This window comes from Jaculus jaculus, chromosome 2 (assembly GCF_020740685.1).
Source record: "Jaculus jaculus isolate mJacJac1 chromosome 2, mJacJac1.mat.Y.cur, whole genome shotgun sequence".
NCBI lineage: Eukaryota > Metazoa > Chordata > Mammalia > Rodentia > Dipodidae > Jaculus > Jaculus jaculus.
Window position 1 is genome coordinate 48,583,766 of NC_059103.1, and position 26,075 is coordinate 48,609,840.

General features: G+C 46.1%; 1 protein-coding gene and 1 non-coding gene across 2 annotated transcripts in view; one reads left to right on the forward strand and one right to left on the reverse strand.

Moving 5' to 3' along the window:
* Cidea (cell death inducing DFFA like effector a) overlaps positions 1–10,478 on the reverse strand; it is a 49,994-nt gene extending 39,516 nt beyond the window's left edge. The window contains exon 1 of the mRNA XM_045144026.1: positions 10,396–10,478. Coding sequence (XP_044999961.1) covers positions 10,396–10,433 — 38 coding nt within the window. The 5' untranslated portion in view covers positions 10,434–10,478. The remainder of the gene's footprint in view (positions 1–10,395) is intronic.
* Positions 10,479–17,676: 7,198 nt separating this feature from the next.
* LOC123459043 lies at positions 17,677–17,787 on the forward strand. The gene has a single exon (XR_006635973.1). It is a non-coding gene; the product is annotated as a U6 spliceosomal RNA (small nuclear RNA).
* Positions 17,788–26,075: the final 8,288 nt, after the last annotated feature.

The window sequence follows — 26,075 nt, forward strand, 5'->3', positions numbered from 1 at the left end:
ACTACAAGACGATAACCCAGCTGGGCATGGTGGCGTGCGCCTTTAGTCCCAGCACTCAGGAGGCAGAGGTAGGAGGATTGCCATGAGTTCAAGGCCACCCTGAGACTACATATTGAATTCCAGGTCAGCTAAGCTAGAGGGAGACTCTACCTCAAAAAACAAACAAACAAACAAAAAAAGACTATAACCCTATGGGAATATGACAGTTCATCAGGGCTGGAGAGATGGTTTAGCAGTTAAGGAACTTGCATGCAAGCCAAAGGTACCAGGTTTGATTCCCCAGTATCCATGTAAAGCCTGATGCACAAGGTGGCACATATGTCTGGAGTTTGTCTGCAGTGGCTAGAGGCCCTGGCACACCCATAATCTCTATCTCTCAAATAAGTAAGTAAATTATATATATTGTTATTGTTGTTGTTGTTTTGAGGTAGGGTCTCATTCTAGCCCAGGCTGACCTGGAATTCACTATTTACACTCAGGCTGGCCTCAAACTCACAACAATCCTCTTACCTCTGCCTGCTAAGTGCTGGGATTAAAGGTGTATGCCACCACACCCAGCATAAATATGTTTTAAAATACATGAAAATATGTAAGAGACAGTAGTTGGAGAGAAGAAGGGATTCAGTGGAGGTGGGATTTAGGAGAGGGTAAAGGGAGGGAGGTAAGAGATTATGATCATGTTATATTATTTATATGTATGTAAACTGTCAATAAAAAGTTTAAAAAGACCGAAAAAGAGTTTTAAAATCTATGAAAAATGCAAGGCTTGTAAAACCTGAAGGTCAGGGTTTGACTCCCCAGTTCATACGTAGAGAGAGGCATGCAAAATGGTGCCTGCTTCTTGAGTTTGTTTCCAGTACCAGCAAGCACTGGTGTGCCCACATTCACTCACACACCCTCTTCTTCTGTCAAATAAACAAATACAGAAAAACACCAGGGGGCTGGAGAAATGGCTTAGCAGTAAAGGCATTTGCCTGCAGAGGCTAAGGACCCAGGTCTCCCCAGTATCCGCATAAGCCAGATGCACAAGGCGGTGCTTGTGTCTGGAATTTGGTTTCAGTGGCTGGAGGCCCTGACATGCTCATTCTCTGTATCTGCCTCTCTCTCTCTTTCTCCAATAAATAAAAAAAGTATATATATATTTAAAAAAAAAACTAGGGCTGGAGAGATGGCTTAGCAGTTAAGGCATTTGCCTACAAAGCCAAAGGATCCCAGTTTGATTCCCCAGGACCCATGTAAGCCAGATACACAAGGTAGCATATGCATCTGGAGTTCATTTGCAGCAGCTGGAGGCCCTGGCATACCCATTCTCTCTCAAATAAAATAAAATAAAATAAAATAAGCTAGATTTACCTGGGTGTGGTGATACACACCTTTAATCCTAGTACTTGGGCAGAAGTAAGAGGATCACTGTGACTTTGAGGCCAGCCTGGGATTCCAAAGTGAGATTCAGGTTAGCCTGGGCTACAGTGAGACCCTACCTTGAAAAATAAATAGATAAATAAATAAATATAAAAAAGCTTTTAAAAACAGATCTAAGAAACAACAAAACAAAACAAGGGCTAGGTGCAGTGGTGCACACCTTTATTCCCAGCACTTGGGAAGTTGAGGTAGGAGGATCACTGTGAGTTCAAGGCCAGCCTGAGACTAATTCCAGGTCAGCCTGAGCTAGAGCCAAAAAGAAAAAAAAAGAAAAAAAAGAAAAAAAAAACCAAAAAAAACACTAGATCTTGAGATCTTAGAGAGAAATAGAGCTGTCCCTCAGTATTCTCAGGGACTGGTTCCAGGATGCTCAGTGTACCAAAATCCAAAAATGCTCAAGTCATTTCTCTAAGATATAGTATTATTTGCAGAACCTACAGTCTTCCTCCTGAATACTTTAATTCATCTCTAGATTACTATAGCTTTTTTTGTTTGTGCACTTGTGTGTGTATGGGCGTGTCAGGATCTCTTGCCACTCACTGAAAATGAACACCAGGCACTTGCCCCACTTTTGGAGTCTGGCTTTACCTTGGTGTTGGGGATTAGAATCCAGAGCCTTTAACTACCCAGCCCTTAGATTACTTATTATACCAAAGACAACATAAATAGTTGTTCTACTATACTATTTGGGAAGTCATGACAAGACAAAGTTTGTACAGGTGCAATATCAAAAGATAAATACTTTTAGGAGATATGTGGCACATCATCTTAGCTTGGGAGGCAGAGACAGGAGGATTATAAATTCGAGGTCACCCTGGGCTGTGTTGTAAACTCTAGTCTTAGTACAAGAAAAAACCCAACCAAACAAAAAGCCAACTCCAAAATAAAATCAACCAACCATTTTTCTCCTACAGTTGGATGAATCCTTAGAGGTTCAGGGCATGGACATGGAGGGCCAGCTGTACTTTGGTTTCATGTATAACTTATTCAGGATGCAATGATGGCCGAGTGGGCCCCATGTTTCACCACATGAGGGCCAGGGAGAAGGCTCAGCAGGTAAGAGTGTTTGGCAGTGCCAGCACTGAGGACTGGAGTTCTACCCCGCAGCCTTGTAAAAAGCCATGCAGGGCTGCACAGGGCCGAGGGGGAAGAGACAGGGACAGTCCCTAGTCAGCCAGTGTAGCAAATTCCAGGTTCATCTCTCTCTCTCTCTTTGTAAAGATTTATTTTTATTTATGTATTAGAGAAAGAGAGAGAGAGAGAGAGAGAATATGAATGGGCACACCAGGGCCTCTAGCCACTGCAAATGAACCCCAGACACACACACTACCATGTGAATCTGGCTTATGTGGGACCTGGAGAATCGAACCTGGGTCCTTGGGCTTTGCAGGCAAGCGCCTTAACCGCTAAGCCATCTCTCTAGCCCTAAATTCCAGGTTCAGTGAAGCAGAAGAATGGTAGAGGAGGACACCTGCACAGATGTCTGCATGCACGCAAACGGGGCATGTGTGCGTGCATGTGTGTGCGCGCACACACGCACCCCCTGAAGAGGAGGAGGAAGGAGAAAGGAGGCATGTGCTTGAAAGGAGCAAGCAGCACCTTACTCAGCAAAACATCAGAGGACAAGCACATCTTGGAGGGCAGTGGGGAGGCCCCAAACATCAAGCAAAGAAGGCAAGTTCTGGAAGCATCCCCCAGACCCAGAGAGACCATGAGCTGTGGGAACTGGGTCCCAATGTGTTCAAGGGCAGTGCATCCCAACAGCAGGTGGCAGAGGAGCAAGAGTCACTGAATGAGGCTTCCTGCTGCCAAGCTCTTCACAGGGACCTCGTATGTGGCACGTACAAATTGGAACGTGCTTGCCCAGCAGTCTGGACAATGGCTACCTCACCCATGACTGATTTTTACTGAGCTAACAGAATGCTTGGTGCCACAAGGCAGTCAGCACATCACCAAGGTCCTTGAGCACTTTGCAATATTATTATTGTTGGTTTTGTGAGATAGCGTTTCACTCTAGCCCAGGAGGATTTGGAATTCACTATGTAGTCTCAGGTTGGCCTTGAACTTATGGCAATCCTTCTACCTCTGCCTCCCAGGTGTTGGGATTAAAGGTGTGCACCACCATGCCGGGCTTGCAATATATATATATATATATTTTATGCGAGAGAGACAGAGAGAGAGAGAGAGAGAGAGAGAGAGAGACAGGGAGAATTGGTACACGAGGGCCTCCAGCCACTGCAATCAAACTCTAGACAAGTGTGCCCCCTTGTTCACATGACACATTGCATCACATTGTGCGTCTGGTTTACGTGGGATCTGGAGGGTCAAACATGAGTCCTTAGGCTTCACAGGCAAGCACCTTAACTGCTAAGCCATCTCTCCAGCCCTAAAAGGACTTTTGGTGTCCACAAACAGAAAGCTTGGAGATTTGTGTGTAGCTGACGTAATTCCTTTCTGATTTTACTAGTGAGACTGTGATAAAGTCTATACTGGGAAAGCAATGGTGTAAAACCAAGTACTTTGTAAAGGTAAAGATGTTCTACTTTGTGTGTGTGTTGGGGAGGGTTACTGGGGGTGGATCCCAGGGCCTCACATATGCTAAGCCATGAGCTCATCTGGTCACATTCCAGCTCCAGAAGATGTTCTAAATAATTACAAAAGCTCATATTGCCCATTCTGGGCAAATTACAGCATGTATCAATCTTGTGACAACTCCAGGGGTTGATCTGACTATATCACAGATGGGATGGAAAGAAAGATTTTTGTTTGTGACAATAAATGTTGATGTGAATATCCTGATAGCTAGAATAAGACTTTTGGCCTCCAGTGATTACAACTGATGCCTTCACAAATTAGCAGTTGTTTAAGACACACACATACACACACACACGTATGTATGTATGTATGTATGTATGTATGTATGTATATATACATATATTAGAGAGAGGGAGAGAGACAGGAGAGAGAGAGAATTGGTGCACCAGGACCTCAGCCACTGCAATCAAATTCCAGACACTTGTGCCACCTAGTGGGCATGTGTAACCTCATCTTTGTGCATCTGGCTTACTTTTTATTTATGAGAGAAACATAGGGAGAGAGAAAGAAGGAATGAGAATTGGTGCACCAGGGCCACTGTGAACAAACTCCAGACATACATGCCACTTGGTACACCTGGCTGATGTGGGTCCTGGGGAATCAAACTGGGGTTCTTTCCTTTTTCAAATTTTTATTAACACCTTTCATGATTATTAAAAGAAAAACCAAGGTAATACCCTCCCTCCCCCCACGTTCCCCTTTGAAACTCCATTCTTCATATCCCTTCCCCATCTCAATTAGTCTCTTTTTTTATTTTGATGTCATGATCTTTTCCTCCTCTTATGATGGTCTTGTGTAGGTAGTGTCAGGCACTGTGAGGTCATGGATATCCAGGCTATTTTGTGTCTGGAGGGAGCATGTTGGAAGACTGGGGTTTTTTTTAGCTTTGCAGGCAAATGCCTTAACCGCTAAACCATCTCTCCAACCCTAAGACTTTTTGTAATTTGTTTATGACTATCTCTCCTCCTCCATCTCAGGGCTTCCAGTACACAGGGCAAGTGTTCTACCATCAAGTCACACCCCTATCCCTAGAAGTAACAATGTGTATATTGGTTAAGTTAATTCCCTGGCAAAATGAAGTTATTTACTAATAAATAACAGCTACGGTACACTATACCAAGCAGTTTAAAATAAGGCTCACAGAAAGGAGACAGAACTCCAGCAAGACCACAGTTAACCAACTGTTTGTACTTTGCTTGGGGCTCTTTAGCCTAATGTGATTTTAAAGAAGGGTGAGGGAGAAAAAAAAATAACTTTCCCTTCAGTAAGTATTTACAAGTTGTTTTCTTCCAGTTTGGTTTGAAATTGGGTAGATTCCAAGGGTTACATTACAGCAGCCTGGCCTAGAAGCAGGTAGATTTTCTGAGGTGAGGCAACAGTTTGGCCCTAACAAAATGGTATTTGCCAAACTGGAACAAAGGTGTTTTAGGAAATCAAACATTTTTTTTTTTTTTAATTTGCAAGCAGAGAGAGAGAGAGAGAGAGAGAGAGAGAGACACAGAGACAGACAGACAGACAGACAGACAAACAATATGAATGAACGGGTTGCCAGGGCCTCTAGCCACTGCAAAAGAACTCCAGATTTATGTGGGTACTAGGGAATTGAAACCAGGTCATTAGGTTCTGTAGGCAAGCACCTTAACCACTGAGCAATCTCTCCAGCTCCCTCCACCATTAAAATTGTGTTTTGATTAGTCAACAGAAGCAAGCCACTTCCACCTCACACATGACCCAAGGAGACATCACCCAGATACACTTTGGATTTGGGGAAACTGTTGCAATCATCAGATGCAATGACAAGCTCTACTCAGAGGCAAACCAGTGATAGGTTAGTGTCCTCTGACTTTGTAAGCCTCAGCCTGTCATTCCTCAATGTCCCCGAGGCACCTGAAGAATGGGTGTGTTCATATACTTGTTGGGAAAAAGGTTAGAAGGATGCACAACAGGGGGCTGGGAAGGAAGATTGGCTCAGCCATTAAAGGCACTTACTAAGCCTGAGGGCCCAGATTCAATTCCTAAGTCATGAAAGGCAGATGCAAAAAGTGGCACAAGCGTCTGATGTTCATTCACAGTGGCATGAAGCCATGACACACACAAATATATATATATATGGTTTTTCAAGGTAGGGTCTCACTCTAGCTCAGGCTGACCTGGAATTTACTATGTAGTCTCAGGTTGGACTCCATCTCTCAGCGATCCTCCAACCTCTGCTTCCTGAGTGCTGGGATTAAAGGCGTGTGCCACCATGCCCAGCCAAAAAACTATTTTTGAGGTATGGTCTCTCTCTAGCCCAGGATGACCTGGAACTCACCCTGTAGGCCAGGCTGGTGGCTTTCTACCTCAACATCCTGAATGCTGGAATTAAAGGCATGAGCCACCATACCTGGCAGTAAATACTTTTGTTTATTTGGAGGTAGGGTCTTACTTTATCCCAGGCTGGCCTCAAACTCAGAGCAATTCTCCTGCTTCTGCCTCCGAAGTGCTAGGATTGAAGGCATGTGTCATCATGCCTGGCTTAGTGAATACTTTTTCTTTTTGTTTTTAAAGTGAGGCGCTTAAAACAGTTGTTGCTGTCTGGAATGAGCCTGTAAAGAGAAAGCCACTTGAGGGCTGGAGAGATGGCTTAGCGGTTAAGCACTTGCCCGTGAAGCCTAAGGACCACAGTTCAAGGCTGGATTCCCCAGGACCCATGTTAGCCAGATGCACAAGGGGGCGCACGTGTCTGGAGTTCGTTTGCAGTGGCTGGAAGCCCTGGCGCGCCCATTCTCTCTCTCTTTCTCTATCTGCCTCTTTCTCTCTCCATCACTTTCAAATAAATAAATAAAAATAAACAAAAATTAAAAAAAAAAAAGAGAAGGCCACTTGAAGAAGGGGAAGAAAGAACCAAAGACTTTGCCCTGGAAAGTTAAAGCATTAGTGAAGGCAGGTCACATGCCCAGGTGTGAAAATGGCACAGAGAAGAGCCTGTCACCGTTCAAGCAGCAGGCCGGGATGATGGACAGGACAGGCAGCACTTCTAGCAAGACCAGAGCAGGAGAGGCAACTGCAGGTGCTTAAGGTGAAGACTGGATGGGCACCAGTGGAATTAAGAAATCTGGCAAGGAGCCAGGCCAAATGAGCCAACAGGTGCAATAGTGGCACATCTATTATGGGGGCAACCAACCACCCTCTTATTTGACTGGAGGCCCGTTCCATGGGAGAGAATACATCCCTGATACTGGAAACCTAAAACAGGGGTAGTCATGAGCCCTAGGGGTGTAATGTCTGCTGCTGGCTAAATGTATATATATGCTCAACAAACTGCCCAGTAAGTACTTCTCTTAATGTTCATACCCTTATATTAATGCTACTCTCACTTTTGGTTTGGAATCTTCTCTTTTCAGATGGCAGTGACCTTGGGACGACTCAGAGGCATCATGGTGCTGGAAAGAAGTGACAGGAGTGCTCAGCACTTCAATATCTCTATCACACCTTTCAAGGCTCAGGGTCCATTGCAGAAGAAGTGGCAAAAAGAATGTAAGAGCCAAAGGAAGGTAGGACTCCTTACAATATGCTCCTCCAGACACAAAATGGCCTGGATATCTATGCCTCACAGTGCCTGACACTACCTACACAAGGCCATCATGATAGGAGAAAAAGAGCATGATATCAAAATAAGAGACTGATTGAGAGGGGGAGGGGATATGATGGAGAATGGAGTTTCAAAGGGGAAAGTGGGGAGAGGGAGGGCATTACCATGGGCTATTGTTTACAATCATGGAAGTTGTTAATAACAAATAAATAAATTAAAAAGAAAGAAATCTGTCAAGGGTTGGAGGGATGGCTTAGCGGTGAAGGCACTTGCCTTCAAAGCCAAAGGACCTTGGTTAGATGCCCCAGTACCCACTTAAGGCAGATGTACAAAGTGATGCATGCATCTGGAGTTCGTTTGCAGTGCCTGGAAGCCCTGGCGCACACATTCTCTCTCTCTCTCTCTCTTTCACTCTGCCTCTTTCCCTCTTTCAAATAAATAAATAAAAATAAAAATATTTTTTAAAAAAGAAATCTGGCAAAAACCAGGTATGGCAGCGCATGCCTTTAATCCCAGCACTCAGGAGGCAGAGGTAGGAGGATTGCTGTGATTTCGAAGCCACTCTGAGACTACATAGTGAATTCTAGGTCAGCCTGAGCTGCAATAAAACCCTACCTCAAAAGACAAAAAAAAAAAAAAAAAAAAAAATCTGTCAAAAAGGTGACTCTTGATTCCATTCCTGTTTAAACATCTGACGTCCCTACATAACACCAAGTTATAGTGCAAGTTGTTTTGGAGCCTTTGTACATTGAAGAGTAACTCCCTCTTAAAAAAGACAAACTGGGGGCTGGAGAAATGGCTTAGCGGTTAAGCACTTGCCTATGAAGCCTAAGGACCCTGGTTCGAGGCTCGGTTCCCCAGGTCCCACGTTAGCCAGGTGCACAAGGGGGTGCATGCGTCTGGAGTTTGTTTGCAGAGGCTGGAAGCCCTGGCGCGCCCATTCTCTCTCTCTCCCTCTATCTGTCTTTCTGTGTCTGTCGCTATCAAATAAATAAATAAAATTTTTAAAAAAAAAGACAAACTGGGCCAGGTGTGTTGGCACACCCCTTTAATCCTAGAACTTGGTCGGCAGAAGTAGGAGGAGGATCATTGTGAGTCCAAGGCTACCCTAAGACTACATAGTGAATTCCAGGTCAGCCTGAGCTAGATGAGACCCTATCTTGAACCGCCCCCCCCCACAAAAATATTAAAAAAATATTTTTTTATAAAAGACAAACTGGGCTGGAGAGATGGCTTAACACTTAATTAAGGTGCTTGTCAGCAAACCAAAGAACACAGGTTTGATTGCCCAGTACCCACGTAAAGACAGATACACAAGGTAGCCCATGTGTCTGAAGTTCATTTGCAGTGGCTAGGGGCCCTGGTGTCTTTCTGTTCAATGAATAATTTTTTTTTTTTTTTTTTTTTTAAGACAACCTACCTGTTTGAAGCAGGAAAGAGCACCTTCCCGTTTTGGCAGCTCTAATCCTAACCTTGAGAATCTACACACAGCTCGTCTCACAAGTTTCTTAGACCCTCACTTTGTCACCTGATTCCACTTCCCACCATGCCCATGTCAGAGAGAGGTGGGGTCCCGTCACCAATGAAAACCTGCACTTTAAAAGCACTCAAGGGGTTCTCCATTCTCTGTGGAGAGTACTTTCATGATCTTTGGAGGAACAAGATCTGCTTCCCACCTTGCATGAACCATATATTTTAAAATTGCTGCCTTGGGGCTGGAGGGATGGCTTAGCGGTCAAGGCGGTTGCCTGCAAGGCCAAAGGACCCGGATTCGATCCCCCAGGACCCACGTTAGCCAGATGCACAAGGGGGCGCACGAGTTTGGAGTTCGTTTGTAGTGGCTGGAAGCCCTGGTGAGCCCATTCTCTTCCCCTCTCTCCCTCTTTCTGTCAAATCAATCAATAAATAAAATAAAATATTAAAATTGCTGCCTTGCTGGGTGTGGTGGGAGGCTGAGGCAGGAGGATGGCAAGTTTGTGGTCCGCCCAGGCTACATTCTGAGTTCTAAGCTACCCTGGGCTTTATAGTGAGAAACACACACACACACACACACACACACACACACACACACACACGTGTACATCTTATGATGTCCAGGGTTTTGCCAAGAACTGGATTAGTCTATCAGCCTGGATTTCATAGCCAGAAACACACACATACACACACACACACACACACACACACACACACGCATCCCCATCTTAGAATATAAATATAAATATAAATCCAGTAGGGAAACTCCGACCCCAAACAGCCCCTCACAAACCTGGATGGGCTCAGTGTGCCTGGATGGGGACCGGGGCCTAAGGGCTCTCCCAGCCCAGTCTCCAAGCCTTCTCTGGAGAGGCTAACCCTGGACCCTCTGCTCCCTTCGCCCCTGCTGAGGGCTCAATCCCAGTTCCCCCAGAAGCCCGGTCCCCGCGCACCGTGGCCACGTCGCCAGCTTTCCCACGACCTGGCCCGCACCAGCTACCGCAGGAGCGGTCACCTGCGGCCTCCTTCGCGTCCCGGGGGTCACCTGTGGTCCCCCTGGAGAAGTAATTGACGCGGGCCAGCGGGGCGTCTGGGGATGTGCCGAGGGACCCTGGCTGAAGGACCCACGGGGTCCGGGGGGGGGGGACGGAGAGAAGTGGGGCTCAGGGCGTCCGGGGACTGGGGGTGTGCGGGGCTCAGGGGAGCTCAGGGCGCCCTGGAATTGAAGTGCACGGGGCTCAGGGGAGCTCAGGGCGACCGGGAACAGGGGGTGCAAGGGGCTCAGGGGGGCCACAGGGTCCGGAGGCCGCGGGGTGCCGGCGGGCAGCACTCGCCTGAAGAAGGCTCCGGCGTAGTCCCTGGCGGTCTCCATCGCGCGGGTCTTCCCGATCGGCGGGGTCGCGCAGCCTCTTAAAGCGCCGCCCCGCTCCGCCCCGCGCGCACGTGACCGAGCGGGGCCAGGACCTTGGACGTGGGCTAAATGCCCACGGGCGGGCGGAGGTCCCTGGACCATGCCTCTGGGGACCCCTGCCTGGCTTCGGAGGAAAAAACGGAGGCCGCCCGGAATATGAAGGCAGGAGGGGGTGTAGGTGGGCTAATTGCCACTTAGCCTGCTCTTATGGAGTTGGGTGATTGGTGATGTTACCCCAGTGCCTGCGGCACTGCTGTGGCCGTGAAAAGGCAGGTATGCTGATACTAAACCCAGGGCAGAGTGGGACGAGGGGTGTGTGTGTGTGTGTGTGTGTCTGGATCACACACCCCCAATCCCCGGGCGCCCTGAGCTCCCCTGAGCCCCGCACACCCCCCAGTCCCGGGACGCCCTGAGCCCCACTTCTCTCCGTCCCCCCAGTTCCCCTGTGTCCTTCAGCCAGGGTGCCTCGGCACGTCCCCAGACGCCCCGCTGGCCCGCGTCAATTACTTCTCCAGGGGGACCACAGGTGTCCCCCCCGGGGCGCGCGCGTAGGAGGCCGCAGGTGACAGCGGTGGGCGCGAGGGACGTGATCCTACTGCTGCTGCTGCTGCTGGTGGAGGATGTGTGTGTGTGTGTGTGTGTGTGTGTGTGTGTTGGTTGTTCCTGGGACTGAATCCCCTAGGTTTGCTGATGTTAAAATCGGGCCAGAAATGGGACGAGCCCCGCCCCTCCCCCCCCCCGCCCCCGGATGCGAATGTTGGCTGTCCCCATGGCTGGGTCCCTTAGCGTCCCGCTCCAGGCTTGGCTGCGGGCCAGCTGGGTCCCTAAGAGGAGGAAGTTGTGGTGGAGACACGGGGAAGCCCAGCCCTCCAGTTTCTTCGAGGCGTCGCTGTAGGTCAGTTGCCTTCTCTGCTGCCCTTGGGGTCAGTAAGCAGGGCACTTGGAGTGAAGGGAACCATTTGATGGTCATTAGCTGTGCTTGTTGAAGGTGCAGGAACCTCAGAGCACACGTGCACACCCACAGGAGTATATAGGCGTCTCCTCTCCGAAGAGCCTGGGAGCATTTCTCTGCAGAATGGAAGCTGAGGCCTGCTGGGCATGTTTCTGGTCATTCCAGCCCCTTGTAAACTGTAAAAAAAAAAAAAAAAAAAATCTGGAATAGGGCCTTGCTAGAACCTCCTCTCTGGTCGTCATCATGCTGGCGTGGGATTATACCAGACGCCTCGATCTTATCACTGACTACACATTGCAGAAACGCACCTCTTCTTCGGAGCCACTGGTGTCAGCAAACCTCACATGACCATGAGGAATGTGGAAGCCAAAAGCAATTTCTGGCCAACGGCCAGCAGGAGGGGCCTTTCCTACGCAGGGTTGTGGGGCTGGACTGAGCTGGACAAACCTATATAGGTCGTTAGTCACCTCCCACCAGCACTGTGATTTGGGAGATGAGAAAATGGGTCCAATCAGTTCAACTCTCCTTTAAAAAATTTTTTTTTAAAAATTATTTTATTTTATTTATTTGAGAGCGACAGACACAGAGAGAAAGAGAGAGGGAGAGAGAGAGAATGGGCGCGTTCCAGCCACTGCAAACGAACTCCAGACGCGTGCGCCCCCTTGTGCATCTGGCTAACGTGGGACCTGGGGAACTGAGCCTCGAACCGGGGTCCTTAGGCTTCACAGGCAAACGCTTAACCGCTAAGCCATCTCTCCAGCCCCAATTTTTTTTTTTTAATGTCATATGGTGGAAAACATTTCAAAACCCAAACATGTAACAAGAGCAGAGCAAACCCTGCCCCCTTCTCCCAGGTCAATGCTGTTAAGATGCTAATGCGTCGGCGTGTTGTTTAATCTCTATTGATTATTTATTTTTTTAATTTTTTGTTTATTTTTATTTATTTGAGAGTGACAGAGAGAGAGAGAGAGAGGGAAAGAATGGGCGCATCAGGGCCTCCAGCCACGGCAAACGAACTCTAGACGCATATGCATTACTTTTGCATCTGGCTTATGTGGGTCCTGGGGAATCAAGCCTTGAACCGAGGTCCTTAGGCTTCACAGACAAGCGCTTAACTGCTAAGCCATCTCTCCAGCCCTGATTATTTATTTTTATTTATTCGAGAAAGAGAGAAAAAGAATATGGGTGTGCCAGGGCCTTCCGCTGCTACAAACGAACTCCAGACAGATGTGCCACCTTGTGTATTTGGCTTATGGGGGTCCTGGGGAATTGAGCCTGGGTCCTTTAGCTTTGCAGGCAAGCGCCTTAACCACTAAACCATCATTCCAGTCCTAATCTCTATTTTTTTTTTAAATGTTTATTTATGGGCTGGAGTTAAGGCCCTTGCCTACAAAGCCTAAGGACCCAGATCCAGTTCCCCAGAGCCCACATAAGCCAGATGCACAAGGTGACGCGCGCACACAAGGCTGTGCTTGTGCGCAAGATGGCGCACATGTCTGGAGTCCGATTGCAGTGGTTAGGGGCCAACTCCTGGTGTGCCAACTCCTCTCTCCCCCATAAATAAATAAAATAAAATAAATAAATAAATAAAAATTTTACAGCTGGGAGTTGTAGCGCACGCCTTTAATCCCAGCAGAGGTAGGAGGATCGCCATGAGTTGGAGGCTACCCTGAGACTACGTAGTGGATTTCAGATCAGCCTGGGCTAGAGCAAGAATCTACCTCAAAAAACAACAATTTTTTAAATTAAAAAATAATTATTCATTTGCTGGGTGTGGTGGTGCACGCCTTTAATCCCAGCATTTGGGAGGCAGAAGTAGGTGGATCACTGTGAGTTCGAGGCCACCCTGAGATTACATAGTGAGTTCCAGGTCAGCCTGGACTAGAGTGAGACCCTACCTCAAAAAAAAAAAAAAGTTATTATTTTGAGAGACAAAGAGAGAGGCAGATAGAATTAGTGCACCAGGGCCTATAGCCACAGCAAACAAACTGTAGATGCATGCACCACCTTGCACATCTGGTTTTACATGGGTACTGGGGAAATGAACCCAGGTCTTTAGGCTTTTAAGGCAAGCACCTTAACCACAGAGCCATCTCTCCAGCCCCTAATCTCTATTTTTTTTTTTAATTTTTATTAACATTTTCCATGATTATAAAATATATCCCATGGTAATTCCCTCCCTCCCCACCCCCACACTTTCCCGTTTGAAATTCCATTCTCAATCATATTACCTCCCCATTACAATCATTGTAATTACATATATACAATATCAACCTATTAAGTATCCTCCTCCCTTCCTTTCTCCACCCTTTATGTCTCCTTTTCAACTTACTGGCCTCTGCTACTAAGTATTTTCATTCTCACACAGAAGCCCAGTCATCTGTAGCTAGGATCCCCATATGAGGGAGAACATGTGGCGCTTGGCTTTCTGGGCCTGGGTTACCTGACTTAGTATAATACTTTCCAAGTCCATCCATTTTTCTGCAAATTTCATAACTTCATTTTTCTTTACCGCTGAGTAGAACTCCATTGTATAAATGTACCACATCTTCATTATCCACTCATCTGTTGAGGGACATCTAGGCTGGTTCCATTTCCCAGCTATTATAAATTGAGCAGCAATAAACATGGTTGAGCATGTACTTCTAAGGAAATGAGATGAGTCCTTTGGATATATGCCTAGGAGTGCTATAGCTGGGTCATATGGTAGATCAATCTCTAGCTGCTTTAGGAACCTCCACACTGTTTTCCACAATGGCTGGACCAGATTGCATTCCCACCAGCAGTGCAGAAGGGTTCCTTTTTTTCCACATCCCCGCCAACATTTATGATCATTTGTTTTCATGATGGTGGCCAATCTGACAGGAGTGAGATGGAATCTCAATGTAGTTTTAATCTGCATTTCCCTGATGACTAGTGACGTAGAACATTTTTTTAGGTGCTTATATGCCATTCGTATTTCTTCCTTTGAGAACTCTCTATTTAGCTCCTTAGCCCATTTTTTGATTGGCCTGTTTGATTCCTTATTAGTTAACTTTTTGAGTTCTTTGTATATCCTACCTAATCTCTATTTTTTATGTGCATGTATATATGTATGCATGTGCACACACGTGTGTGTGTGTGTGTGTGTGTGGAGTCCAGAGGACAGCTTCAGGTATTCTTAGAAATGCAGTTCAGGGCTGGGGAGATGGCTTTGTGAGTCAGGTGATTCCTGCTCAAACATGAGAGAGTCACCATCTGCAGAGGTGAGGAGTGACCAGCTCAGACCTGGGCTTGACAAAGACAGCAGGGTGAGGCAAGAAGTCCGGACTGGGTGGGAGGCTCAGGTGACCCAAATACAAAATGCTAAGGTCACTATGGGTGCTCACCATAGGTGTGGACATGATGGGAGTGAGGGAACATTTAAAGGGCATGGAAATGACAAAAGGGAACAGCTGGAGAGGCTCCTGGTATTTTTAGTTTGGGTGACTAGAGAGGCAACCACGTCCTGACAGAGACAAGGAACAGGAAGGGGGACGCGTGGAGATTGTGCTGAAATCTACAGTCTGCCTCTCACTCTGGCAGGAGGTGGGTGGCCCCAGCTTTATGACCTGCTGCCCGAGAACTGCTAGAAGGAAAAGGCAGATGGCCACCTGCCAGCTCTAGGGGCGAATGTGGGCCCCGTGAGTGTGTGTTGCTCCAGAGGGGAGGGGAGATGGAGGAGGGAGGGGGACTCAGGGGGTCTGTGTAAAGTCCTGAGTGGCCAAGAAGGAAACAGGTGAGAGATGCATGCCTTGTGCGCCACCATGCCCGACTTAAAGTATTTTTATTTATTTATATGAGGAGAGAGAGAAAAAGAGAATGGATGCCTTAGGGCCTCTTACTGCTACAAATGATCTCCAGACAAATTGCCACTTAGTGCATCTGGTTTTCCGTGGGTAATGGAGACTTGAACCCTGGCCAGCAGGCTTTGCAAGCAAGCACCTTGAACCACTGAGCCATCACCCTAGTCCCAGAAAAAGAACATTTTATATGGTTATCATACTACAGTGTTAATGATTGCTACCCGGCTCAGCAGATATTTACTAAACACTGCTCTGGTTATTTTCCCAGTTCGCTTTCTGCCCGGAGGTTGGTCTAGGAGATAACACTGGAGTCATCTAATCCCAGCACACTAGTTAGTTTTATTCATGGGAGGCACTGGTGGGCATTTAGAAAGATATTTATATTTAATTATGTATGTATGTGTGAGATGGAAAAGAAAAGAGCGAGAGAGTGAGAGAGAGAAAGTAAGTATGGTCTGCCAGGGCCTCTTGCCACTGCAAATAAACTCAGACACACGTACCACTTTTTGCTTCTGGCTTACATGAGTGGCTGGGGAATTGAACCCTATGGCAGAAGGTTTTGTAAGCAAGCACATTTAACCACTGAGCCATCTCCCAAGCTCCTGGTGGAATTTTTTTTTTCTTTGCATGTGTTATTGTTGTTTTTGAGGTTAGGGTCTTACTGTAGCCCTGGCTGACCTGGAACTCGCTCTGTAGTCCCAGGCTGGCCTTGAACTCACAGTGATCTTCCTGCCTCAGCTTCCTGAGTGCTGGGATTAAAGGCATGTACCACCATGATCAGTTTTATTTATTTTATTTTATTATTATTTTCTGATTTTTTAAAAAAATATTATTTATTTATTAGAAATGGAAAGAAGGGTGGGGGAGAGAAAGAGTGAGAATGGGTGTGCCAGGGCCTCTAGCCACTGCAAGCGAACTCCAGATGCATCTGCCACCATGTGCATCTGGTTTAGGTGGGACCTAGAAAATTGAACTTGGGTCCTTAGGCTTCGCAGGCATGTGCCTTGACCATTAGGCTATCTCTCCAGCCCTGATGTTTTTCTGTTTGTTTGCTTTTTTGAGGTTGGGTCTCACTCTATCACTCTAGCTCAGGCTGACATGGAATTCACTATGTAGTCTCAGGGTGGCCTTGAATTCACAGTGATCCTCCTACCTCTGCCTCCCAAGTGCTGGGATTAAAGGCGTACACCACCATGCCCTGCTATTTTCTGATTTTTTTTTTTTTTGAGGTGTGGTCTCTCTCTAGCCTAGGCTATCCTGAAACTCACTCTATAGCTCCAGGCTGGCCTTGAACTCTCAGTGATCGATCCTTCTGAAACAGGAAACTAAGGTTTACAGAATTGGCACCAGAGACTGAGTGGAGAATCAGTTTATTTTCACACCAGCATAGGCCCAGGGGAATCTCTTCCAAAGCCTGGACCCTGAGCTCTGATGGCTCAGAGTTTATATACCTTATCTTGAGCTGTTCATTATTGTTAGTTCTCAGAGCTCAGAGCCCTGGCCTAATGCCAGAGACCTTGAGTATGTGATAGGCAAGTTTTACAGAAACAGAAAAAAATAGTTGACTAGTGGGCAGAAGTCTGTAGCTGCACTATGGAGATAAAAGGATGGATAAATGGTTTACAATAGAGGCTGCAATATAGATCATGACCTTAAAACAGTACAAAAACTTCAGCATCAGTCAGCACGAAAGACAATGTAGTATAGGACATGATTTTGGGAGTAAGGGTTTCTACATTTCCTCTCCCCAGTTTCTACCTCACTCCTACCTCAGCCTCTTGAGTGCTGGGATTCAAGGTGTGTGCCACCATGCCTGGCCCCCAAGCCCAGTTCAAATCCATGCACATGAGGACCTCTTGCCACTGCAAATGAACAGATTCATGGGCCACTTTGTGCACTGGATTTACATGGGTACTGGGGAATTGAACTCTGGCCAGCACCTTTAACCACTGAATCATCTCCCAAGCCCTGGACATTAAAAACAAAAACAAAACAAAAGCAGACTTATAACAAGCCCCCTAAGAGTCAGGGAATATTCTGGAAGAGGGGGCCGAAAGAATGTAAGAGCCACAGGGTGGGAAGGTGTATTCTGAGGTATTGTCCCTACCAGAGACTAGTGCATTTGTGAACAATACCAATAACCTCACTGAGGGGGACCTTCAATGAAATGGGGGTGAGGGAGAGGGAACACAAGAGTATAACCCAATTGGAATATGAAAAATTCGTGATATGTTCACATACTGAAATTCTCAATAAAAAAATAGTGGGGATGGAGAAATGGCTTAGTGGTTATGGCATTTGCCTGCAAAGCCTAAGGACCCTGGTTTGATTCCCCAGGACCCACGTAAGCCGATGCACAAGGGGGCGCGTGTGTCTGAAGTTCATTTGCAGTGGCTGGAGGCCCTGGCATGCCTGTTCTATCTGCCTCTTTCTCTCTCTCAAATAAAATAAATACATTATTTTTGGAATGACACAGAGAACATTAGCATGGCCCCTACGTAAGGGTGACATGCAAATTCATGAAGCGGTCCAGGTTTTTCAGTTCTCAAAGAAATGGTGAATGACAATTACACTGTAGAATAACGTGCTTAGATGTTTAGTGTACAACTCAAAATGTATTTGTTTGGAAAGATGTGTGCATGAGGCTGGCATTGGGGGTCTTCCTCTATCACTCTCCCACCATTGAGACAGGACCTATGCCTGAATCCACATCTCACTGATTTGCCTAGGAGCTAGCTAGGAAGTCCCAGGGAGCTTCCTGTCTCCACCTCCCTGCACTGGGATTACAGGCAAGTGCCCAGCTTTTACACGGGTTCTGGGGATCCAAACTCAGTTCCTTGTGCTTGGGAGCAAACACGTTATCTACTGAGCCATCTCCCCAGCTCTATTTTATTTTATTAACAACTTTCATGATTGTCTACAATATCCCATGGTAATACCCTCCCTCCCCCCACTTTCCCCTTTGAAACTCCATTGTCCATCATATCCCTTCCCCCTCTCAACCAGTCTCTCTTTTATTTTGATGTCATCATTTTTTTCCTGCTATTATGATAGTCTTGTATAGGTAGTGTCAGGCACTGTGAGGTCATGGATATTCAGGCCATTTTGTGTCTCGGGGGAGCACATAGTAAGGAGTCCTACCCTTCCTTTGGCTCTTACATTCTTTCTGTCACCTCTTCCACAATAGACCCTGAGCCATGGAAAGTGTGATAGAGATATCACAGTACTGAGCACTCCTGTCACTTCTTTCCAGCACCAGGATGCCTTCCGAGTCATCCCAACGTCACTGCCATCTGAAAAGAGAAGGTTCTCTACCAAAAGTGAGAGTAGCATTAATATATGGGTATCAACATTAAGAGAAGTGCTTACTGGGCAGCTTGATAAGCATAGTATATACACTTAGCCAGGCAGCAGCAGTCGTTACACCCCTAGGACTCATGACTACCCATGTTTAAATTTTCATTATCAGGGATGTATTCTGTCCCATGGAGTGGGCCTCCAGTCCAATTAGAGAGCAGTTTGTTTCCACCATGACAGGCATGCCACTATTGCACCCGTTGGCTCATCTGGCCTGGCTGGCCAATCTAAAGCTTGCAGTGTCCACTGTTGAGTATCTTCATTGGTGATTTCTTTCTCTCCCATTGAACTGCATGCAGAATGGCTTCTTCCAGCTTTCTGTCAGCTGGTCTACATGGAGGAGGTTATCAGCTCAGTTCCTGCATGATTTCTTAGTGGCCTTGCAGCCCAAGTATGTGGAGTCTTACCATCTCTTCCTGGTGGGAAACCAAGGCCAGCCATATTTTTATAAATATATAAAGACAAAGATTATTTGCAACACCAAGTAGGCAAATTGTTTCCCTTTTAGGTGGTACCCTCCATGTTTCACAGGAGATGACTCTGTCATGGTAATTTGTTTGGCATACTTTTTTTTTTTTTTTGAGGTATGTTATAATGAATGTCTGCATTCAAATCATCCTTCTGCCTCATCCTTTCAAGTCACTGGGACTATAAGCATGTGCCACGACACCTATCTTTTTCTGCATTTTCTTTTTTATTTACTTACTTATTTATTTGACACACAGAGACTGTCAGGACCATCAGTCACTGTAAACAAACTCCAGATGCATGTGACCCTTTGTGCATCTGTGGGTACTGGGAAATCAATCAAACTTGGGCTATCATGGTTTGCAAGTAAGCATCTTTAATGGTGCCATCTCTCTAGCTCTGAATTTTTTTGTTTTTATTAATATTTTATTTATTTATTTGAGAGAGTGAAAGAGGGGGAGAAAGAGAGAGAGAGAACAGGCATGCCAGGACCTCCAGCCACTGCAAATGAACTCCAGATGCCTGCATCCCCTTGTGCATCAGGCTTACATGGATCCTGGAGAGTTGAACTGGGATCCTTTAGCTTTGCAGGCAAATGCCTTAACCACTAAGCCATCTCTCCAGCCCTGAATTTTCTTTTTCTTTTTCTTTCTTTCTTTGTTTTCTTTTCTTTTTTTTTTTGAGGTAGGGTCACACTCTAGCCCAGGCTGACCTGGAATTCACTGTGGAGTCTCAGGGTGGCCTCGAACTCATGGCAATCCTCCTACCTCTACCTCCTAAATGCTGGGATTAAAGGCACGTGCCACCATGCCCACCCCTGAGTTTTCTTTTTGAATTTCTCTGGAATCTGTTGTGATGTTACCTTGTTCATCTCTGATTTTATTAATTTGTGTCTCTTCTCTCTTTCTTTTGGTCAGGTTTGCTAAGGGTTTATCAATCTTGTTTATCCTTTCAAAGAATCAACTCTTGGTTTCATTGATTCTTTGGAGAGTTTTCTTTTTTAAAGAGGAGATTTCATCACATTGTTCAGGCGGGCCTCACACATGGCTCTCCTGCTTCAGCCTTCCCCGTGGCTGAGGTCTGTGGTCTCACATGTCACTATATTCAGCCACTTACATAGTCCTGCTTTCTTCCCTCCCTCCCTTCTCTTTTTCTTTCTTTCCCCAAGTACTGGGGTTGAAGGAATGTGCCACCATGCCTGTTCATTTGCATATTCTTTAACTTTACATCAATAAGATTATATAGAGTATTCTGTTTTATGCCTGGCTATTGGCTCCTCATTGTGTATGATTCATTTACATTGTTGCATTATAGTTATGACCATTGTATGACATATAAAAAGCATTTCTTGGGCTGGAGAGATGGCTTAGCGGTTAAGCACTTGCCTGTGAAGCCTAAGGACCCCGGTTCAAGGCTCAGTTACCCAGGTCCCACGTTAGCCAGATGCACAAGGGGGCGCACACGTCTGGAGTTCGTTTGCAGAGGCTGGAGGCCCTGGCGCGCCCATTCTCTCTCTCTCCCTCTATCTGTCTTTCTCTCTGTGTCTGTTGCTCTCAAATAAAAAATTTAAAAAAAATTTTAAAAAAAGCATTTCTTTTTTAAAAAATTTATTTATTTATTTATTTTACAGAGAAAGAGGGAGAGAGGGAGCGAGGGTGAGAGTGAATGAATGGGTGCACCAGGGCCTCCAGCCACTGCAAATGAACTCCAGATGTGTGCACCCCCTTGTGCATCTGGCTAATGCAGGTCCTGGGGAATCAAACCTGGGTCCTTTCGTTTTGCAGGCAAACGCCTTAACCGCTAAGCCATCACTCCAGCCCACCAAATGCATTTTTTTCTGCTACAGTTGGTGGCAGCTGGTTGGGATGAACAAGGCAATTTTTGGGAACATACATGTGCTTCTTTCTCTTGGACAAAGGGGACATGATCTAGCATGACTTAGTCCTAATATTTAAGGATTGGCTCCAAGGTAGGAGAGTGAAGAATGGTAGACAGATCTAGGATTGTACAGAGCGCAGTGTATTTGAGAATGACAGAAGCATGGGCCCATGTGGCAGCAAGGCCAGTTGAGTCCCTGCAGTTTTGGTTAGAAAGAGAGGAGTATTTATAGGTTGGGAGAAAAGTGAGCATCTTGCTGCAATGTGCCTGGTTTAATATCCAAGAGTCAGGGGTGCATCCTGGAGTCAGGGGTGCTTATAAAGCCCAATACAGTGAAGAAGGATTTTGTGGTTTAAGAAGGGTTCCCCAGAATTTATAAACCCTAAGTTTTGAGTTCTGTCCTACCTTTAGTAGCTAATCAATAAAGATGGACTCCAGAAGACTAAATTATGAATTCTTAAGTTTACTTAGGGGGAAATCACAAATTGAGGTGTTTATTTGAGGAAGACTGGGATTTAAAAGAAACTGAGGTCTTTGGAGAGAGAGACTAGAATAAAGCTGCGAACATGTGGATTTAAGAGAAATTGAGGCTTTTAAAGAGGGATTAGAGTAAAGCTGTTGCACATGAAAACAGAAGCTAGGAGCTTGTGCAGGGAAGACTGGGGAGGAACCTGCATGACATCTGTCATGTGCTTTTCAGAGAAGTTAAAGCAAATGGTGAGGCTCAAGGAAAAATGAGAGGACAGATATCAAAATAGAGACCAGAAGGTTCAGAGGAGAAATGAGTAATAAAGACAGATATACTTGCGGTTACTCCAAGTTTAAGGAAATTGCTGTGAAAGCACCCACATGATGGGTCTGGAGTGTAAGGAAAACGCACACATGGTAGGTTCAGGGACCAGGGAAAAATCATGCATGTAATCAAAGTGAGAAGTTACTCCAAATTATAAAGTAGAAGCAGAGGCAAGTGAAGAGTTCCCCCAGACCAAGAAACAATTTTAGGCTCTTCTCACTTCCCACCCAGCCAGGCTGGGTGAGGGGGAAGCCAGATTCACATGTCCCTTTAGCCCAGAGGAAGAGAAGGCAGGCAGAGCCCAAGCAGAGCCAGAAAAGCAGAGTTGAGCGGGGACAGAGTTAATGACAGGAAGAAGACAGCAGCCTTCACAGACAAGCGGAAGACCCAATAAGGTTTGTAGATTTGGAGGGTGGATCCCAAAGTCAGCCCACTGGGGCCAGCCCATTTAGGTAGCATGATAGACTGTGGACAACAGGGGGCGCTGTAGAGTAGTCTCAATCAGACACGAGTTCCAGTTCGGCCACGAGTGCCATTTTTTTCTTTTTTTGAGAAAGAGTTTCACTCTAGCCCAGGCTGACCTGGAATTCACTATGTAGTCTCAGGGTGGCCTCTGACTCATGTTGATCCTCCTACCTCAGCCTCTGGAGTGCTGGGATTAAAGGCGTGGGCCACCATGCCCAGCAGGAGTTCCATTCTTGTGTCAGGGCGAGATGCCATGTGGGGTGGCATCTCTTGGTTCTCTCTGGGCCTCAATGTCTAACTAAACTGCCTTAACAAAATCTACTTTTCCACTGCAAGCCTTAGTCTAACTAAACTGCCTTAAAAAAATCTACTGTTCCACTGCAAGCCTTATAATTGGCCAGCCAGCCCAAATGAGCCAACGGGTGCAATAGTGGCACATCTGTCATGGTGGAAACCATCTGCCCTCCAATTGGACTGGAGGCCTGCTCCATGGAGGGGGAACACATCCCTGATACTGAAAACTTAAAACAGGGTAGTCATGAGACCTAGGGGTGTAACATCTGCTGATGTCTGGAAAAATGTATATAGTATGCTTATCAAACTGCCCAGTAAGTACTTCTCTTGATATTTATAACATTATATTAATGCTACTCTCACTTTGGGTAGAGAATCTTCTCTTTTCAGATGGCAGTGACTTTGGGATGACTCAGAAGGTATCATGGTGCTGGAAAGAAGTGACTGGAGTACTGAGTAACATCTTGATCACACCTTCCAAGGCTCAGGGTCTAATGCGGAAGAGGTGGCAGAAAGAATGTAAGAGCCAAAGGAAGGGTAGGACTCCTTACAATGTGCTCCCTCCAGACATAAAATGGCCTGGATATCCATGACCTCACAGTGCCTGACACTACCTACATAAGACTATCATAAGAGGAGGAAAAGACCATGACATCAAAATAAAAGAGAGACTGATTGAGATGGGGAGGGGATATGATGGAAAATGGAATTTCAAAGGGGAAGGTGGGGGAGGAGGGAATGTATTACCATGGGATACTTTTTGTAATCATGGAAAATGTTAATAAAAATTGAGAAAAAAAAGAAAAGATGATGACATCAAAATAAGAGAGAGACTGAGAGGGGGAGGGGTATGACAGAGAGTGGAGTTTCAAAGGGGAAAGTGGGGGGGGAGGGGTATTACCATGGGATATTTTTATAATCATGGAAGTTGTTAATAAAAAATTTTGAAAAAATAAAAAAATTTTTAAAAATCTAATTTTCTCCTATCCTCCTTCAATAGGACTCTTAATGGTTTATATCAATGTACAGTTTGTTGGGAGACTCTACAGGCTTAAAAGAAATCCAAGATATCTTGGGGCAGTCATGGACGTCACAACTCTAGATGGCTATAGTTATGTCAAGCTAAATCCATCTGGCACATCTGAATAGGGTCAGACTTTGCAAGTCTCAGAAGAGTGCATCTGTTAGACCTCATCTCTGGGGAGCAGGCATACAAGGTAAGATTGGGACGCCAGGCATGGTGGCGCACACCTTTAATCCCAGCACTTGGGAGGCTGAGGTAGGAGGATCACTGAGAATTCAAGGCCACCCTGAGACTACATAATGACTTCCAGGTCAGCCTGGACTACAGTGAGACCCTACCTCAATTGAAAGCAAAACAAAAACAACAACAAAACAAAGCAATAAACAAACAAAAAAATAAACTTGCATAGCCTACATTAAAACTCAGTATGAACTGGGAGTGTTGGTACACATCTTTAATCCCAGCACTCGGCAGGCGGAGGTAGGAGGATCCCTGTGAGTTCCAGGCCACCCTGAGACTGCAATAGTGAAATCCAGGTCAGCCCGTGAGACTCTGCTTCAAGAAAACAAAAACAAACAGAATCCCCCAAGCCTGAAGCAAAACAAAACAACAAAACTCAGTGTGGGTGGCTGGAGAGATGGCTCAGATGTTAAAGATGCTTGCAAAGCCTTAAGGCCGTGTAAAACCAGATGCACAAGGCAGCACATGCTTCTGGAGTTTGTTTGCAGTGGCTGGAGGCCCTGGAGTGCTCATTCTCTCCCTGTCTCTGTACTTGCAAATAAATAAATACAATTATTTTTAAAAACCCTCAACCTTGGGGCTGATGATACAGTTCAGTGGTAGAGCATTTGTCTAACACACATGAGGCTCTGTGTTCCATGCCTAGTACCATAAAAAGAGAAGAAGGGAAGAAAGAAAGAAAGAAAGAAAGAAAGAAAGAAAGAAAGAAAGAAAGAAAGAAAGAAAGAAAGACAAGGAAAGAAAGAAAGAAAACAAGACAAGCCAGGTGTGGTGGTATACACCTTTCATCTCAGCACCTGAGGGGCAGAGGTAGGAGGATCGCCGTGAGTTCAAGGCTAGCCTGGGACTACAGAGTAAGTTCCAGGTCAGTCTGGACTAGAGCAAGATCCTATCTTGGAAACAAAAAAAGAAAAGAAAAGAAAACAAAACAAAACCTTCCCTTCAATATTGAACAGTTACATACACTGTGATGTTTTAATAGCCACCCTCCCCATGCAGTAGTCTGTAGCCTTTTAGGGTTCAAGGTCACATATGTCTAATGAAAACATGGCTTTCTTTCCAAAAAGGTTCCTGTGACCTACCAGCAGCGTGCTAACACTGAGAGCTCCCTGGAGCCCAGGCAGGCACGTCTGCTGGGCTGGAAAAAGCGCTTTTGCGGCAGCTGCCAACCCTCAGCCAGCCCCCTGCGCTATTAATAATCCTGTACGCTGTGGCTACTGTTGCCTGTTTGGGTTGTTACTGTTGCTGAGCTTGGGTTCTTATTTTCCTTCCAAATATAGTTAACAAAGGTGATATTCTTTTCTGCTGACTTCAATGTAAGATATTTTTCTCTCCAGAAGAAGTTCCCATACATAGAAGCCTGTGTTTGGGGACTGACTCTGGTCCTTCCCTGCCTAGGCAGAAGGGCACAGCAACAGACTCGTGTGTTTTGAATACTTGGTGCCAAGCTGGTGGTAATTTGGGGAAATTGTAGGAGTTTGGGAGGTGGAGCCTTGCCGGAGGAGCTGGGTTGCCGGGAGCAGGCTCTGGGGTAATAAAGCCTAGTTCTTTTTATTTTTTATTTTTTTTATTATTTATTTATTTATTTAAGAGTGACAGACACAGAGAGAAAGACAGATAGAGGGAGAGAGAGAGAATGGGCGCGCCAGGGCTTCCAGCCTCTGCAAACAAACTCCAGACGCGTGCGCCCCCTTGTGCATCTGGCTAACATGGGACCTGGGGAGCCGAGCCTCGAACCGGGGTCCTTAGGCTTAACAGGCAAGCGCTTAACCGCTAAGCCATCTCTCCAGCCCTAAAGCCTAGTTCTAAGCCCAGTACTTAGACCACTTCCTTCCCGCTGCTGTGGAGCTGTGACGCCTGCCTGGTTGTCTGCACCTGTCATACTTTCCCCACCGCGGTGACACTTCCCTTCAAATTGCAAGCTAAGGATGGAGGAGATTGCTCAGTGGCTAAAGGCACTTGCTTGCAAAGCCCTCTGACCTCGGTTCACTTCCCAAGCACCCATGTAAAGTCAAATGCACAAAGCTGTGCATGCATCTGCAGTTCGTTTGCAGTGGTAGAAGGCCCTGGCATGCCGTTCTGTCCCTCTTTCTCTTTCTGCTTGCAAATCAATCAATAAAAAAGAAATTAACAAAAAAAATTTAAATGAATTTATTTGAGAGAGTGAGAGAAAGAAAGAGGCAGAGAGACAGAGAGAGAGAGAGAGAGGGTGGGTATGCCAGGGCCTCCAGCCACTGCAAACGAACTCCAGATGCATGCGCCACCTTGTGCATCTGGCTTACATGGGTCCTGGGGAGTAGAATTGAGG